This window comes from Acanthochromis polyacanthus, chromosome 22, assembly GCF_021347895.1.
Source record: "Acanthochromis polyacanthus isolate Apoly-LR-REF ecotype Palm Island chromosome 22, KAUST_Apoly_ChrSc, whole genome shotgun sequence".
Lineage (NCBI taxonomy): Eukaryota > Metazoa > Chordata > Actinopteri > Pomacentridae > Acanthochromis > Acanthochromis polyacanthus.
In genome coordinates, this window is record NC_067134.1 from 9,505,931 (window position 1) to 9,524,936 (window position 19,006).

The window sequence follows — 19,006 nt, forward strand, 5'->3', positions numbered from 1 at the left end:
ATAACGCAACCATGATAATAACAATAAACAAACAATAATAATAATAATAATAATGTAATCAATGTAATAATAATTATTACTATGACAAACTAATAATAATAACAGCAATAATAATACTAAAACTAACAACAACAATAATAATTATAATAATAAAAATGTTAATAGTGGCAATAATAATTACATAGTCAATGTAATAATATGTAATAATTGTAATGATTTCAAAATAATAACAACAATATGCCATATTGTTGCTATTATTATTTATATTATTATTTTCGTTATTATTGTTATTTTATTATCAGTAGTCGTATTAACAGCAGTAGTTGTAGCAGTATTAGCATTGTACCTCGTGTGTTTCCGTCCCGGGTTCGTTCGTTTCCGTAGTCTCCGGAGTGATGAGGTCACAGGTCAGAGGTGACCGGCAGCAGAACCGGCCGCCACATCGAACCGGGCCATGAAGAAACCGAGATTTGAACCCGAATAAAAACATTTACGGACGCAAACAGGACACTTTAACGCGGACATGGACGCTGAGAACCAGAACGCGGTGAGCTAATGACTCCCTGCTAGCCGCTGCTGCTAGGCTAACGTGCTAACGTAGTCACATAAAATCGTTTTTTTCCCCCACATTGAATAACTCTTAGTTACTTCCGTCGGTGCGGTAGTATGTTATTAATTTTATGAGATCAATTTACTATTTATTATCAGCCTCTTTCACTGCGTTTGTTAAAATTAGCCAAATAGAAATGCTAGATTAGCTAGCAGCTTAGCATGCGGCAGTTCAGGTTGAAAGTTCAGGAAGCTGAGCTTATTGTTGTTGTTATTATTATTATTATTATTATTATTATTATTATTATTGTTAACCCTGCAAAGTCATTTTTATCACATTTGATACATTTTGCCCCTTTTCAATGTGGCTGCTCTTGTGAAATCTTCCACGTAAGGTTTTCAGAAAAATCATTGCTAATTTTCAGGAAGTGAAGGTAAAAATAACATCTAAATTGTTACTCATTTTTAAAAATAAGTGTTTTCTGCATTGAATGAATGCATATTTACTCTGTAATTCATTGTTTAGATTCCAATTAACTCATGTTAAAATGTCTGTATCAAATTTGATCTCCAGGTTTATAACGTGCTTTTTTCCTGAATTGTCATTGTCATTTTTGTAATGTAATTTACATTATACCTGTAAAATACAAACACACATTATTTTAATTACTTAGTTAACTAATAATTAATAAATGGAACACCATCTTCAAATGCATTTTGAATGTTTTTACAATAATTTCTCTGAATATATAATATCTATATTATATTGAACATTTTTTAGGTGTCAAAACGACCAGATGTTTAGTGTGAGAACCTACTGGGCAGTCCCTCTAGGATTTCGTGGGCGTTTTTCGTGATTGTTGCGGCTGAAAATGCCTGAATTCGCGGCAGCTTTTCTTAAAAATTGTGATAAAAGTTGGGATGTTTTAAGCTTATTTGTTGAGATAAAATTGCAGGAGATAGTGACAAATGCTAAAAAGCTGTATTTTTTCGAGCTTGTAGAACATGTTTCAACACTGTAATTGACAATATTTATTCCGAAATTAATTATTTAACGTTCCAACCCATTTCCACAAAAGCTGGCACATCACAGTGGGACATCAGCAGCAGCCAGATACCAGTTTAATATGACGTGACCTAAATATGTAGCGGGCAACGGGATCTGATATGACTCAGAAACACCCCCACAATTTAATCAGTTGTTCTTTGTGTCATTTCCGATACGTCCACAGTGGTAGATCTGTTGGCCGCTGAGGTAGCATTCACTTGTTGCCATGGTTTTCCTTTAGATTGTTGTGACCAAAAAGTTGACAAAAGTGCCTGATGTATGGAATATGATACAAAAATATATCTAGGGCTGGACCCGAATATCCCGAATATCCGGATATTTGTTCGCTACAGCACTATCTGGATATTAATTTGATATCCGAATATTCGCCCGCCACTCCATGTAAATGGGTCAAGTGTGGAGCAGATTATACACAGCACTGGTTAATGAAACCTTTACTCCAGGGCTGTCAAACATGAGGTCCACGGGCCAAAACTGGTCCTCCAGAGGGTCCAATGTGGCCCTCAAAGTGTAAAAATTCCAGAGAAGACATTAACTACAGTTGAAAATGAGTAAAACTATAAATGTCTAATAATTTGTAGACCATGACAAGTTGTTTTGATCATGAAGTAAAATGCTAGATTGGTCATTGTTCTTTTGTGTTTCATTCTTGCAACTTTTTTTGTTGTTCTTTTGTCTGACTTTTGTCATTTGTCTCGTGTCTTTGTCATTTTGTGTTTCCTTTTTGTCTTGCTTGTGTTTTTTGTCTTATTTTTGTCATTTTGTGTTTTGTTTTGAGCATCGTTTTTGTCATTTTGTGCTTTTTTTGGCTTGCTTTTGTCGTTTGTCTCATGTATTTGTTGTACTGTTTCTTGCTTTAGTCATTTTTTTGTCTCGTTTGTGTCCATTTCACTGTCACTTTGTAACTTTCTTTTGTCATTTTTTTTGTATCTTTTTTTCGCATTGTCTGTCTTTTGTCATTGTGTTTCTCATTTTTGTTGTTTTGTGTCTCATTTTTGTAATATTTTCTCTTGCTTTTGAACTACACTGAGTTTGACAGCCCTGCTTTACTCTTTCTGCAAAATTCCAAAACAAGGAGTATTTCTGTGCTTTTCCCTCACATGGATCTTTATTCTCAGACCAGTAAAATCTGACCTAGATGGCCTTAGAAAAGCTGAAGACTCTTTAAAACTCTTTTTTGATTTGTGAAACCTTTTTTTTCTATTTGCAACACAATGTGCTCGGCTCGCGTTTCTTGCTGGCCAACAAAGAAAATGCCACCATGCCGTGTCGTTTTGTGTCCATCCCAGAGCGGCAGCAGCTCCTCCACCCCGGACGTGTCGCCTCCAGAAAAGCACGCAGACGGCCTGAGCCTCCACTCCCCCACGAGCGGCACCGTTATCCCCAACCGGATCTTTGTTGGTGGGATTGACTACAGCGTAAGAACAAACCGTTACTCAGCAGCAGCATCACATTTCTCAGGCCATGTCCACACGTATCCGGATATTTTTAAAACTGAATATCCGCCCCCCCTCCGTTTAGGAAAAAATCTGCGGCCACACGTCTCCGTTTTCTGCAAAAATCTCCGTCTACACGTATCCGGATACATGTACGTATATATCAAGCTTATCCAATCAGAAGAAGCGGCGGCGGCGTCTCTCGTGTCGAACACGCCGAGGACGTGGAATGGTTGTCCGGTGCAAAATAGCGGAAGTCACAGCAGTCCTCCTTCTCCGATGCTCTTCGAGGTGAAGCAGTAAATGAGCTTATAAGATCAAACAAGCAAAAAGCGCCTGTAGTAATGTTGAAACCAGCACACATTTGAGCGCGTCCATTCTGCTCCGATTGTCTACAAAGGTCGCATGTCTGACGTCACAGCACTTTTGTCGCAGGCAGTGACGTCTGCGCTCCTAAAACTCCGGTTATGTCTGTCCACACGTAAACGCATACCCGGGGTTTTTCCCAAATCTCCACTTTGGCCAGAGTTTTCAAAACCTCCGTTTTCAGAACCCAAACCTCCGGTTACGTGTGGATGACAGGCCGAATCAGAGAAAAATATATGCGTTTTCAGACTTATCCGGATACGTGTGGACAGGGCCGATGCAGATGTTTCACAGACGCCCCCTGCTGGTCGTAAACTCACTCAGCAAACACACTTTGTCGTATAACGAGAGCTCAATCCCAAATCTGCACGTGTGTTTTCAGGTGAACGACAGCGACCTGCGGCACGTCTTCTCACAACACGGTGCGGTCCAAGAGGTGAAGATTGTCACCGATCGCTCAGGAATGTCAAAAGGGTGAGCTGATTGTGCCATTTTTTTATTCGTCCATTAGAGGATGTTAAAGGTAATTCACTTTGATTCTGTGTCTTTAAACAGTTATGGCTTTGTCACCTTTGAAACCCAAGAAGACGCCCTGAAGATCCTGAGTAATGTGAGTAAAGAACAAGTCGTATGTAAAAGGTGTATTAAAGCGGGATCATTCCTTTCTTATTATTTGAGTTGGTTGCATGTCATTTCTGTATTATTTTATGGTCTAGATTGTAGTGTCAGAGCGGTCTAACCCACAACCCAAATACAGCGTTGCAGTGGAATGTCAGACCATTCTGAAAAACACAAAACTTTCAACCCGTTTTTCTCTAAAACTGCAGAAAGTTGGTCATGCCACTCTGCTGCCAAACTCTTATTGTCCAAAATGACTTGAAAATGATCCAGAATAATATAAAAAATTTCCAGAAATGATCTAAAATGACAAAAAAAATCGTTCAAACTATCACTACAGTTGTCAAAAATGGTCCAAAAACCGTCCAGAATAAATTGTGTCTTTTCTAAAGTGAACTAAAAACTTGCAAAATGACACTAAATTCGTCCTAGATGCTTCAGAAAGCATCCAAAATTATTCCAGATGTGTCCAGAATGACTGGAAAATGATCCAGAATTACAGAAAATGTTCCAGAAGTGATTTAAAACGACAAACATTTGTTCAAAATATCACAGAAGTTGTCCAAAATTACACAAAAATCGTCCAGAATTACTTAAATCTTTTAAGATAATCACTAAAAGTGAATGAAAACTTGCAAAATGACACTAAATTTGTCCTAGATGCTTCAGAAAGGATCCAAAATTATTCCAGATGTGTCCAAAACGACTTGAAAAGATCCAGAATTAAAGAAAAGTTTCTAGACATGATCTAAAGTGACAAGAATTTGTTCAAAGCATCACAAATATTGTCCAAAATGACTCAAAAATCATCTCAGAAACTAAGACAGTGGGTCAGACCATTCTGCTTCCAAACCTTTGTTGTCTAAGAGGCTTCAAAAATGATTAAAAGCCATTCCTAATGTGTCCACAGTGACCCGGAATTACAGAAAATGTTCCAGAAATGATGTCAAACAACAAAAATTATTTGAAATATCACTAAAATCATCCAATATTGCTTAAATGTTTTCAGAAGTGAACTGAAAATCATTCAAAATGCCTGAAAACTTGAAGAATGACACTAAATTTGTCCAAGATGCTTCAATAATGATCCAAAAATATTCCAAATGTGTCCAAAATGACTTGAAAATGATCCAGAATTACAGAAGAGTTTCTAGAAATGGTCTAAAATGACAAAAATGCATTCAAAAATGTCACTTAAATGGTCCAAATTGTCTCAAATGTCATCCGGAATTACTTAAATCGTTTCGTACAATCATTTAATTGCCTGAAAACTTGCAGAATTACACTAAATTTTGTCCAAGATGCTTCAAAAATTATCCAGAATTATTCCAAATGTGTCCAAAATGACTTGAAAAGATCCAGAATTAAAGAAAAGTTTGTTCAAAATATCACCAAAATTGTCCAAAATGACAAAAAATTGTCTAAAATATTTAAATCTTTTCAGAAGTCAACTGAAAATCTTTTAAAAATGACTGAAAACTTGCAGAATTTGTCCAAGATGCTTCAACAGTCATCCAAAAATATTGTAAATGTGTCCAAAATGACTTGGAAATGATCCAGAATTACAGAAAATTTTGCAAAAATGACAAAAAAATCTCTTCAATATATCATTAAAAACATCCAGAATCACTTAAATGTTTTCAGAAGTGAACTAAAATCATTAAAAATGACTGAAAACTTGAAAAATGCCATTAAATTTGTCCAAGATGCTTAAAAATTATCCAAAAAATATTGTAAATGTGTCCAAAATGACTTGAAAATGATCCAGAATTACAGAAGATTTTCATGAAATGAAAAAATTGTTTAAAATATCACTAAAATTGCCCCAAAATGGCTCAAAAATCGTCCAAAATTACTTAAACCTGTTCAGAAGTGAACTTAAAATCTTAAAAAAATGACTGAAAACTTGCAGAAGGACACTAAATTTGTCCTAGATGCTTCAAAAATCATCCCAAATTCTCATCCAAATGTGTCCAAAATGACTTGAAAATTGTCCAGGTGACAGAAAAAATTTCCAGAAAGGGCAAAAAAAAGTTCAAAACATCAGTAAAATTGTCCAAAATGACTTAAAAATTGCCTTAAAAACTGCAGAAAGAGGGTCAGACCTCTCTGCTTCCAAACATTTCAGTCATTTTCCGTTTATTTTTGTACGTTTTTCATTCCATTTTTTGCGTCTCTGCCTTAATAACTGGAGATAGATCGCTAAAAATGAGCAGCGATTAAAGAAATAGATGTAAATTAAAGGTTCTAAATTGTCGTGTCAGCTGTAGGTCAGGATGATAATTCAGGATTTAGTCTCATGTGACGCCCGTCCCTCCTTCTGCTTCATTCAAGGCCAATGGAATCTGCTGCAAAGACAAGAAGCTGCTCATTGGTCAGGCCATCAGGAAGCATCAGAGCTCAGCAAGAAGTAAGTCTGACAATATGAAGGACCACGAGGTGAGCCGCTGTTTGACGCTTTGCTTTGGTCTCCCAGCTAAGAGCGCCCCCCCGGCCAGCCCTGAACCCGCCGTCCCCCAGCAGCAGATGCCCCCGTGCCTCACCACCCCCTACACCTACCACAGCGGAGTGGCCTACTTCCACTGCCCCAACATGAGCCCTGCTGCTCACCACTGGCCTGTAAGTACCAACCCGGCTGTTTTTATGATCACTTCTGTCTCTGTCTAAACAGTTAGAACCGACAGAAACAAATATAGATGTAAGAAACCAACAAAAGTCCATCTTTCTGTGCTTATTTATGACATTTTGTTCATTTGGAGGCGAAAATTTTGATCAGAATACATAAAAAAAGCCAAAAAATGCACTGAAGTTGCACCTGCATGTAAGAAAATGTGTCCAGTGACGAAAACCTCGTCAACAATAAACCAAAAGAGTCCAAAATGACTAGAACTTCTCTAAGATTCCCAAGATTTGTCTGCATTGTGTCCAAAATTAGATGAAATCTGTTTATCCAGAAAAAAGTCTAGAATGACTCAAATGTGTCCAAAATCATGTCAAATTGTGTCCTTCACAGAATGACACAAAACTAGTCGAAAATGACACAAAAATGTTTCTCTAAATGTCCCAAATAGCTAATTTTTTCCCCCAAAATTCATAAAATGTGTCAAAAATTACATGTAATTCGTCCAAAATGAACTGAGTTTATCCAAAATTAGTCCAAAATGCTTTAAAAATTCCCCATAATGGCCCAAAATGAGTCCAAAACATTTAAATAGAAGAAAGAAAGTGCTGAAATAACACCACCTTGTGTGCACTGTTCTGCTTCTAGCTGCACACATCATTACAAATACACAAAACTAGACTCAAAATGTGTCTAAAATAACATAAATCTGCTCAACAATCACCCAAAAATAGCCCAAAATGACTCAAATTTGTCTAAATTGTCTCCTAAAGTAGGTGTAATTCATCCGAAATGAAATTCAATTCAAAATTCAAATTTGGTCTAAAATGACAGAAATAAACTGTAAAATGACTCAGATGTGTCCAAAATAAAGTCAGATTGTGTCCTTAACGACTACCATGTTCTCAAAGCGACACTAAATGAGTCTAAAATGACATAAACCTTGTCAAAAATGTTTTTCTAAATGTCCCAAATGACTAAAACTCATCCAAAATTCACAAGATGTGTCAGAAATTACATGAAACCCGTCGGAAGTTTATCCAAAATTGATCCAAAATGACAGAAAAAGGGTCTAAAATTACTTAAATGTGTCCAAAACAAAGTCAAATTGTGTCCTTAATGACTACAATGTTCTCAAAATGACTCAAAATTAGTCTAAAATGGCATAAATCTTGTCAAATTTGTTTTTCTAAATGTCCCAAATCACTAAAGCTTCTCAAAAAGTCCTAAAATGAGTCAAAAATCAGGTGAAATCCGTCCAAAAGGACCTAAGTTTATCCAAAACTAATCCAAAATGACTGAAATTTGTCCAAAATGCATAAAAAATGGTCCATAGTGACACAAAATGAATCCAAAACATGCAAATAGAAGAAAGAAGGTGCTAAACTAACACCTCCTGGTGTGCACTGTTCTGCTTCTAGCTGCACACATCATTACAGATACACAAAACTAGACTCAAAATGTGTCTAAAATAACATAAATCTGCTCAACAATCACCCAAAAATCATCCAAAATGACTAGAATTTATCTGAATTGTGTCCTAAAGTAGGTGTAATTTGTCTGCAATGACAGAAAAAGTCTACAATGACTCAGATGTATCCAAAATAAAATCAAATTGTGACTACGGCGTTCTCAATTGAGTCTAAAATGACATGAATCTTGTCATAACCCTTTTTCTAAATGTCATAACGGTAATGATGATTACTTCCTTGCAGGCGGCCCATCAGCTGATGCTCCCTCAGCCCCAGCAGCCCGTCTACCAGCCTGCAGCCCATCACCACTACCAGGTGAGATCAGCTCATCCTCTGCTTCCCCTCCATCAGTGGTCTGATTTAACCCTCTGTCTCCCTCTGTCTCCTCAGTGCGTCCCAAACCAGTATCAGTGGAATCCTGTCCAGGTAAACCAACAGAAGCCTTGCTTTGCTCTGAATCCAGGGGAGTCCTGTCGGGTGCTGACCTTTTCTTTTTAATGGTCCAGCTGGCGATGCCCTCCGGTGCAGCCGTGTGTTCCCAGCCGTCAGATTATGTTTACCAGCCGGCTGATGGAGGCTCTGTCCAGAACCCTGTGGCCGTCATGGAGGACGGAGCAGCAGAGGTGCCCCTTTACCAAGAACAGCTGACCAGTCCAGCTGAATGACTCCTTCAGTTTAGTAGCATAGTACAGGACTGCAGTACATTTATGGTATAGGGTTATTGTACACATATAGCATAGTACAGGAGTATTCAATTAAAACTAAAGCCATGAGAGCCCCACATGTTTCGTAGGTTTGCTGGACGTTTGTGTGTTTACGAACACCGCTGTCCACTGTCTCTTGTGTGTTTTCAGTTCATGGAGCCAGCGATGCAGCACGTCTACCCGGTTTATCCTCAGAGAGCAGAAGGACTGACTCCTGTTGTTCTGCAGCACGACCCTGCAAAGGTAAACGGACCTTAATCTGTGAGCAGTGAAGATAAACAGTGATCACCACACACATTTCCTTTACTGTTTGTCTAACGACCTGCTGGCTTCTTAAAGAGAATGTCCAAGAAAAGTTTCTGATAAAAAAGAAACTTCACAGGAAAAGTTAGTTTTTAAAAGAAAGTGATTCCAGCATCGTGTAATTCCTGTCACTGCCAGAAGGGGGAGGCAAAGGATGGAGTTCAGCAGCATTTGGTTCATCAGAACTCAACAAAACATCAGACTGACAACACTATGAACTTCTAACATTTAATGTTCAGAGATTAATTATTTTACATGGAATTCACCTGATTTTAGTTTTTAGAAATGTTCTAGTCATTTGGACTGTTTTTGGGTAAATGTTGAGCAGATTTAAGTCATTTTAGACACTTTTTGAGTCTAGTTTTGTGTATTTGTAATGATATGTGCAGCTAGAAGCAGAACAGTGCACACAAGGAGGTGTTAGTTTTGCACCTTCTTTCTTCTATTTGCACGTTTTGGACTCATTTTGTGTCATTATGGACAATTGTTTATGCATTTTGGACAACTGTCAGTCATTTTGGATTAGTTTTGGATAAACTTAGGTCCTTTTGGACGGATTTCACCTGATTTTTGACTCATTTTAGGAATTTTGGAGAAACTTTGCTCATTTGGGATATTTAGAACAATATTTTTGACTAGCTTTATGCCATTTTAGACTAATTATGACTCATTTTGAGGATGTCATCGTCATTAAGGACACAACTTGATTTTATTTTGGAGACATTTGAGTCATTTTAGACTTTTTTTTCTGTCATTTTGGATCAAGTTAGGTAATTTTGAACAGATTTCATCTTGTTTAGGACACAGTTTAGACAAATTCTAGGTAAATTCTAGTCATTTTGGACTGTTTTTGGGAAATTGAAGCAGTTTTGGAAAAGATCTTACTGTGAGAAACCTGCTAAATGTCCCAGATGTCTAAAGCTCAGTGTTCACAGCCAGGTGCTGTTTGTCTCCTGCCATGTTTCTGATAATGCTCCTCCTCACTGAGTCATCACCTTCTCCTCCACAGAGCCCGATGTTTCCGCCCTCTCGAGTCCACCTAAAGCCAAAGTACTGCCGCTACAAGGACTTCCACTACCTGCCAGAAGCAGCCGAGCCTCTGGAGGTCTCCATGTTTCCGCCCCTCCTGTAGGCCAAACCCTCGGACAGCTCAGGACACTGTTGTAGTTCTAGTCTGTGGACTTTAACATGTGCCTTACAGCGTGGTGCAGGTAAGCTCTCACCTCATCGGCTTCACCGGCCTCAGTCAGGAGATTATCTGCAGCTGGTGGTGGAACAACAGTGCTCGTAAATCCAGCGTCACATTACAGTAAATGTTGGATCCTAAATCCCACAAAGTTCAGATTGAAAGGTTCCCTGCTGGAGCAAAATAAAAGCCACAGTTCCAGTTTGTATTTCCCACAAGAATAACTATAATAACAATAAAAAACAAGGTGGGTAGATCTAGATCAGTTAGATCAAACATACTTTAAAGTCCTCTCGTTCGCTTTCATGTTGTGCTAAAGCAACTCAGAATACATTACAGCTGCGATCATTAAATGTTTTTTGTATTTCTTACCATGTCTGCTCCCCGTTTTTACCTCGTCGTATGAAGGAGCCTCGCTGCACTTGATCCCTGATCTGTGGGTCAGCTTCAGAGCAGCGCTTCGATGCGTTTTCCACCGTTTTCCACTGGTGTATATATTTGGAAAATACGTATGTCAACAAGTACGTCAGGGTTTTTTATAAAATTCAAATGAAGTGGAGGTTACCCTGCTTTTTCAAGCAGCTCTACCAGGTTTGGTTGTGTTTTTGCAACGTTAAAATTCACAATTTGCCTCTGAATCCTGTTAAACCTGCCGCAAAACAGAAGCAGACGAGATAATCTCACTGAAGATTACTTCAAACTCGATGGCTCCGCTGAGTTGCTCCGTCACCAATGAACTAATAATAAAAATACGACTGAATGAATAACTTGTCGGGAAATTGAAATTGTCAGTTGTAGTTCAAAATGCATTCTCAATCTTTTTAGATATTATCCACTTTAAATTTGACTTTCATTGTGAGGTTTTTGCAGCAGCACTAAAGCTTTAATGTCCCTGTAAATGTGTTCAGTTTGAAGTGTTTGTGATTCTAAGTCCGGTAAAGAGTCTGTAAACCCACCTGGAACTGTCAGAGTGCCTCGACAGTTTCTGCATTGTCGTATGTTTTGTTTCGTACGTGTTGTAGAGCTCAGGTTTGCTTCTGATGTAGATGTTCATGTATCGTTTTTTTCAGTGATGTATCTGCGCAGCGTCTCGATGAAAATGCCCAACAGTGACTTGTTTTGTTCCAACGTTCCCTCCAGTTCAGAGTGTCTGTGGTTCTTCTGTGGAAATAAAGGTTTTCCCTGGTGTTTGCCTTTGTATTCATACGCAGCAACAGAACAGAAGGAAAATTACACTCAGGGAGATGAATTAGAAGTAGAATCAGTCATTTTTAAAGCAGAAGATGGGCTGTAATTTCCATGACGAGACATATGTTGCCATGAGAAAGTATTTCCCCCCTTCTTAAATTCTTATTTTTTTGCATGTTTTCCCCACTTTAATGTTTACAATCATCAAACAAAGATAACCCAAGTAAACACAAAATGCAGTTTTTAAATGATGATTTTATTTATTAAAGACAAAAAAACTATTCAAAGCTACCTGGCCCTGTGCAGAAAAGTAATTGCCCCCTAAACCTAAAAACTGGTTGCTCCACCCTCAGCAGCAACAACAGAGATCAAGTGTTTCTAGAACTGACAATGAGTCTTTCATGTCTCTGTGGGGATATTTTGGTCCACTCTTCTTTGCAGAATTGTTTTAATTCAGCCACACTTTGGGGTTTTCCAGCATGAGCAGCCTTTTTAAGGTCTTGCCACAGCATTTCAATTGGATTGAAGGAATGAAACCCAGCTGACCAAGGGAACAAACCTGGAGGAATGAAACCCGGCCGACCTGAGGAGATGAACCTGGAGGAATGAAACCCGGCCGACCTGAGGAGATGAACCTGGAGGAATGAAACCCGGCCGACCAAGGGGACAAACCTGGAGGAATGAAACCTGACGAACCTGGAGGATCGCAGATCGTTGTTCTGCTTCATCTGGAGGCCATGAACTGATGGCCGAACATTCTCCTTCAGGATTTTCTGCTAGAGAGAAAAATTCAAAAGAGGACCTAATACAGAACCCTGCGTCACCCCTTTGAGTCTTATTACTGAGATAATTTGTATACCGAGGGGTTTAAGTTTTAAAATATCGCTTTCGATAGATCAATAAACAATGACGCATGACATCGTTTCTCATCAAGCATCCAGCACTGATCCATTAGATATTGGTCTGTAATGAGTTAAAATACACTGAGAAAGTCTTGCACTTTCACCCAGTGTGTGGACATCCTGCTCCATAGCATTAGAGGGAGTCGATGCTGTGCCAGCCGAGGCCGCTGCAGTGATGAATCAGGGTTTTATCTGTACGAACGGGATAAAGAAGCTGGCGGGGCATCAAAAGCAGCAAATGCCTGCTCATTAGAATAACAAAAGATTGTGTCTCGTGACTTCAGATGGAGATTTATAAAACAGCTGCCTGTGCACGCTGAACTTCACTCTGAAGACCTTCCAGGAAAACGCTGTTTCTACATCTACAGATCACTGCTGATTTTAGATATCCTCCTGATGTCTAAACACAGATAGGTATTTACAGTATGGAGACTTTTCATGTAAGAAAAGAGGTTCTGGGTCCTCCTAAAACACATGGTATCATTTTATAACACAAACTGCATCAGTATTTATGAACATTAACAGTGAGATGATGACATGAAGGGTTCATCTACAGCAGCATTTAATGTAATGGTCCAATTCAGGGGTGTCAAACATGCGGCCCGCATGCCAAAACCGGTCCTCCAGAGGGTCCAGTCCGGCCTGACTTTGTGAAGTATAAAAATTCCAGAGAAGACATTAACTATAAACTGTAAATTAGTAAAACTTTAAATTCAAAATAACTTGACCATGACAAGTTGCTCTGATCATAAAGTAAAATACTACATGGTTCATTTGTCGTTTTGTGTCTCGTTTTCGTAATACTTTGTCTTGTTTTTGTTGTTTTTGTCTGACTTTTGTCGTTTGTGTCATGTTTTTTGTCATTTTTGTCATTTTGTGTTTAACGCTTTTGTCTCGCTTGTGTTTTTTGTTATTTTGTCATTTTGTGTTTCGCTATATTTGTTGTTTTGTGTATTGTTTTTGCCATTTTGTGTTTTTTTTGTCTCACTTGTGTTGTTCTTTGTCTATTTTTTGTCATGTTTTTGTCGTTTTTCTCCATGTTTTGTCACTTTGTAACTTTTATGTCAAAGTTTTGGTGTCTTTTGTGTCGTTTGTCTAATTTTTTGTCGTTATCTTTCTCGCTTTTGTCATTTAGTGTCTCATTTGTCATTTTTTTGGCAATATTTTGACTTGCGTTTTGGTCATTTTTTTTCATTTTCATCATAAAGTAAAATACCGTATCATTCAGCTGAGATCTTCTCATTTTATCTCATCTTGTCTTCTCCCATCTTACTCTTATATGAATAAATTTGATGTGACTATAGTGCAGTAAGGCTGTTTCTCTACTAGTTAGTTTGTTTTAATCGTTTTAGTAATTGATTTAGCTTCAACTCAGTTGAACTGACATGTTGTTCAGATGTTGTTTTCTGCATATAAGTTAGTAAATTATTCCACAGTGACATGAGTAGTCCTTCATATCAGACCAAAAAGAGACCAAAAATTAAACAAAAAAGTTAGAAAGCGACAAAATATTGGACATACGACAAAACCGAGACCAAAATTTATACAAATGACACCAACGAGACCAAAAATGACAAAAGTGAGAAACAAAATGACAAAAATAAGATAAAAACATAAGCGAGACAAAAAGAAAACAAAATGACAATCAACACGCTCCGCTTAAAACATCCCCCGCCGTATATATAGTGCCTCTAAGTGCAAGAAATAATAATATATACTGGACGATACACCTACAAAATGATACATCTTCACTCCAATAAAAAAACAGTCAGGTCAAGGTCATACACCCCATAAACCACATCTACATTACCAACAGGCTTAGTGTGCGCAATATGACTGAAATCCCTGAAGTAGTTTCTGAGATATGATCCAGAAACCAAAAAATATTTTAAGTGCCTCACAATGACCTTGAAAATGAGGTCAAGGTCATGCACCCCGTAAACCACATCTACATTACCAACAGGCTTAGTGTGCGCAATATGAATGAAATCCCTCAACTAGTGTCTGAGATATGCTCCGGAAACAAAAAAATATTTGGAGTGCCTCACTATGACCTTGAAAATCAGGTCAAGGTCATACACCCAAAAGGCACATTTATACTATATAGAAATGGCCTGGGCGCAATATGAATGAAATCCATCAAGTAGTGTCTGAGATATGCTCCGGAAACGAAATGTGGACGGACGGACGTGACCACGCCAATATCCCCCTTCCGTGCCTACGGCCAGCGGGGGATAAAAACAAGAAAATGGCAAAAACACGAGATTAGCGACAAAAATCAGACAAAAAACAACAAAATATTACAAAAATTAGACACAAAATGAAAAGCTAACAAATGAGCAATCTGTTATTTTACTTCATGATCAGAGCAACTTGGCATCGTCTAGAAATTATTTTAATTTTACAGTTTTACAAATTTACAGTTTAAGGTTAATGCCTTCTCTAGAATTTTTACACTTTAAAAAGTCAAGCCCGATTAGACCTTCTGGAGCGGTTTTGGCCCACAGGCCGCATGTTTGACACCCCTGAAATGGACCATTACATTAACTACATAGTTTGTAGTAGTTCTTGTCATATCAGGCACACAACAGTCTGATCTTTGCAGCAAAATCACATTTTTCATCCGTCTTCTGGATGCTTGTAGAGCATCTGATGAGTGACGTTCTGATTGTGGAGCTGGAAAGTTTAGATGGCGCTCTTATTTATTTAATAACGGGGTTCCTCAGGGAAGAAAATCATGAATTATAGTTGTTCACAGAGGCAGTGGTTGCCGCCTACACGCCTCCATAAACGCACAATAATCTCCAGTAACTCCAGAAAGATGTTTCACCATGCTGCTTTAATCCATATTGCATTGTATTTTCTCTGGTCTGTTTTTACACCGCCTGCAGCTCACCCGAATTTTTGTATTTTTTTCTTAGTTACGTTACTGTTTTTGTTTGGTTTTGGTTCATTTCGGTGATTCATTTTTAATGATTCTGATGAAATTACTCACTTTTTAAGCAGCCATGATTAGTTCAAGGACCGTAGGAAAGTAAAACAATCTGATGGTTCTTTCTGACTCCAGTAAAATGGTTTCAATGTGAAGTATTACTTGGATTTTTGTGTCGTTTCTGTACCTGTCTCCTCTTCGCTCCGAGTGAACACTACCTGCAGTTCAGCTCAAAAAAAATCCCTGAAGTTTTATCATCACATCAGTCATTTTACATCATTTTATTACTGCGGGTATTTTTTTAGGGGCAGATTTTTAAGCAAGATGTGAAGAATAAACTGATTTTCATTAAGAAAAAATGTAGATTTTAAGCTCAGATTTGGATAATGACAGAATGTTACAGATTTAGTTGTAGATTTGCTCTAATAAGTTAAAATACTAATAACTGGAGCCACTGCAGAACTTTTAACTCGACGTCAACATGCTGATGATGTTAATCTCTTTAGCACCCAAGGGTCAGACAGGCCGCCTGGAGTTTTTTACTTGGGCTGTAAAAGAGTCAGAAATCAGACTATGACTGATTGCTTTTACCCTTTTTCTCAGAACAAACTAAGCCTTCAATGTCTGGCAAAATCTGCAAAAATCTATGTTTAGACAACGTGACAATAGTTTAAAGTGGGAAAAAAACAAAAAACTGACTTGGATTTTTCAGGATTTTATTAAATTAGGAGCTGGAGTTGAACATGAACAAAATACTAGACAACAAAAATGTAAAATATGAACTGTAATAAATATTTACATAAAATGTAATTTCATAGTACTTGTAAAATGGGAGCAGCGCCGCTCCCGTGAGATTTTGTGATGGACGTTGTTACACGTGGTTCCTTTAACACTCCATAATACCCCGTAAAGTGCATCTTCACTGGAAAAAATGTCCCTCTCAAAACAAGGAAAATAAACTTATTTCAAGGAACTTTACCTTGAAATAAGTGAAAAAATCTGCCAATAGAACAAGTGAAAAATGGCTTGATAAGATTTATTGAAATAAGATATGATATTTAGAATATTAAGATCTTAAAATTAGCGGGGAAAACTTATTTTAAGCGACATTTTACCAGGATTGTCAAGCTTAGGTGTGTTAACTCTCCTGTTGTCCTCATTTACAGCACCAAAAAAATATAGTTTCCTCCCTGAAAAAAAATCCAAAAATTCCCCACATTTATATATAAAAAATTGCAAAATCTTCAGGAAGAAAATTCCTTAAAAACTTCCCTTAAAAATTTTTTTTTTTTAAAAATCCTCAAATTTGGCGAGAAATAAAAATTAGAAAAATATAAAAATTGTAAATATTTTCAAAAAATCAATAAAAATCTTCCAAAAAATCCTAAAAATATCTAAAGTGATTACATATATATTAATAAAACTTTTATTTTCTTTAAGAACGCTCAGAAAAAATCTGAGTGTTCTTAAAGAAACATTTTTTAAAAATATTTCTTTATTTCCACCAAAAAATGTTCAAAAATTTCCCCAAAAATTTAGAAAATGTGGAAGTTTTCACTGAAAATATTTTTTTTCCACATTAAAAAAAAAAAAAAACGGTTTAATTTGACAAGCAGGATGACAGAAGGGTTAAAACAATTTCAAGATTGTTTGACTTATTACGATATTTAAGATGCATTGTCCAAAAACAAGTCCCTCCATCTGCTGAAATGTCACTTGTTGAGTGAATTTATCTTAAATCAAGTGGGATGAGACATTTTACCTAAAAGTAAGACAAATAGACTTGGTAAGATTTTGAGTTTTTGCATTGTTCTCTTCTTTCAGGAGCCGTTTGCATTTTCTCTCTTGTGGAAATGGTTGAGGAGTTACGGTAATTTAAAGAGCGCTCATAAAATGGGAGCATCGCAGTTCTCGTGTGATTTAAAGGGTTCATATCGACAAGAAATCAGCAGAGAGTACAGCTGTCGTGAGCCACACGGTTGGACAAATTAAACATTGATGTGACGACAATGAAAAGTTAGAGGATCGCCAAACTCAGTAAGTCCGCACAACTGGACCCCGTGACCGCCGAGGGTCACCAGAGGAGTTCCTACATTTATTCCTGAGTGATTACTTTAACGTATGCTCCGGAGCTGAAACAGCCTCGTTCCAACCCTGACATATAGGAATCGTTTGGAATGAAAAGGAAGCCAGTCGTGGCTGGTGTTTTGCTGATACTGTGGCCGGTGACCCCGGGCCACTAGCACACTGCGCTGTTTTGATCAATAGTGATGAAGCTGTGAAAACCGGACAACAATAAGTCATCACACTGCGGTGTGTCGCTATACATAACCAGACTTGTACTATAAAACCAATTTGGATGACAATACTTTATGCTGTGCCATCACACAGCTACTTTATATAAAAGGACAGCGGCACAGGGAGCGACTATTGAGCGTCCGTCTGGCCCACACCAATATAACAATGGGAAAGGTGAGTTTATGTAGTACTGAAAATACACAGCTAAATAATAGAAGAAGCTTGCAAACATTAGTAGACTTGTTTGAACTTAACGGGAGTTAATATTTCATTGATACCGTTTGCAGATCATATTCTACGAGGATCGAAATTTCCAGGGTCGGCACCACGAGTGCATCAGCGACTGTGCCGACCTGCACCCCTACTTCAACCGCTGCAACTCCATCCGGGTGGAGAGCGGCTGCTTCATGGTGTACGAGAGGCCTCACTACTTGGGCCACCAGTACTTCCTGCGCAGGGGCGAGTACTCCGACAACCAGCGCATGATCGGCATCAACGACTGCATCCGCTCCTGCCGCATGATCCCCATGGTAAGCCTGGGAAACGAGCATGTTATGGCTGCATACGGGGATTTTATAGCAGCACGAAAGCAAAGGAAGATGTAAAAGTTAGTATTCGATAAAATTAAAAGAAAAGTAAAAAATAAAGTTCTACTGCTAGTTTTATTTTTCAGGGTTTGCAAAAGAAAAAGCAGCAATATTCTGCTAAAACACACCTAAGTAACATGCTGAATGTCTACAAGCTACATCAACCCCTCGCAGCTAGGATGTAAATTTTAAGGCAAATAATGTGATCAAAAAGGATACCTCGAAGCTAAACAGTCCATTGTTCTGTGGACGGTATCTTTGGTTTAATACATTATAATGATTGGCTTCTGCTGGTTAAACTGCAAATAATATTAGATCGGTGGTAACAAAGTAACCCGACACTGCCTCTTGTTGTGTCTGCAGCACCGCGGTTCCTACAAAATCCGGCTGTACGAGCGTCCAGACATGAGCGGCCAAATGCAGGAGGTGAGCGATGATTGCCCCAACGTCCAGGACCGCCTCCGCATGTCCGACATAAACTCCTGCAACGTGGTGGACGGCCACTGGCTGCTGTACGACCAGCCAAACTACAGGGGCAGAACCTACTACCTGAGGCCCGGCGAGTACCGCAGATACAGCGACTGGGGTGGCGCCAGCCCACGGATCGGCTCCCTCAGGCGAATCACCGACTTCAACTGAAAAGTCTCCAGAACCGTGTTCCTCTGTCTGTTCTCAATAAACTTGCTGGTCTAAATCAGTGCGTGTGTAGCAGTGATTTTGTGTTCGCTCCCTTCATGAAAGAACTGAAAGCATGTTTTTGTGTTGCAACCCTCATT

At 38.3% G+C, this 19,006-nt stretch overlaps 2 protein-coding genes across 2 annotated transcripts; both read left to right on the forward strand.

The window, feature by feature from the left end:
• Positions 1–523: 523 nt before the first annotated feature.
• On the forward strand, positions 524–8,795 carry LOC110968782 (protein boule-like). Its single transcript, XM_022218752.2, has 9 exons — positions 524–547; positions 2,908–3,036; positions 3,803–3,894; positions 3,976–4,030; positions 6,373–6,448; positions 6,515–6,657; positions 8,374–8,445; positions 8,521–8,556; positions 8,637–8,795. The coding sequence occupies exons 1-9, from the start codon at positions 524–526 to the stop codon at positions 8,793–8,795; spliced, it is 786 nt and encodes a 261-aa protein (XP_022074444.2).
• Positions 8,796–17,735: 8,940 nt separating this feature from the next.
• LOC110968776 (gamma-crystallin M2-like) lies at positions 17,736–18,927 on the forward strand. Its single transcript, XM_022218744.2, has 3 exons — positions 17,736–17,817; positions 17,931–18,173; positions 18,594–18,927. The coding sequence occupies exons 1-3, from the start codon at positions 17,809–17,811 to the stop codon at positions 18,867–18,869; spliced, it is 528 nt and encodes a 175-aa protein (XP_022074436.1). The 5' UTR covers positions 17,736–17,808; the 3' UTR covers positions 18,870–18,927.
• Positions 18,928–19,006: the final 79 nt, after the last annotated feature.

Bases quoted from the DNA above. Each gene is read 5' to 3' on its own strand.
- LOC110968776 (XM_022218744.2), top strand. The intron at 18,174-18,593 runs GTAAGCCTGGGA...TTGTGTCTGCAG, and splicing joins CCTGCCGCATGATCCCCATG to CACCGCGGTTCCTACAAAAT.
- LOC110968782 (XM_022218752.2), top strand. From the start codon at position 524: ATGGACGCTGAGAACCAGAACGCG. The intron at 3,037-3,802 runs GTAAGAACAAAC...GTGTGTTTTCAG, and splicing joins TTGGTGGGATTGACTACAGC to GTGAACGACAGCGACCTGCG. The intron at 8,557-8,636 runs GTAAACCAACAG...TTAATGGTCCAG, and splicing joins ATCAGTGGAATCCTGTCCAG to CTGGCGATGCCCTCCGGTGC.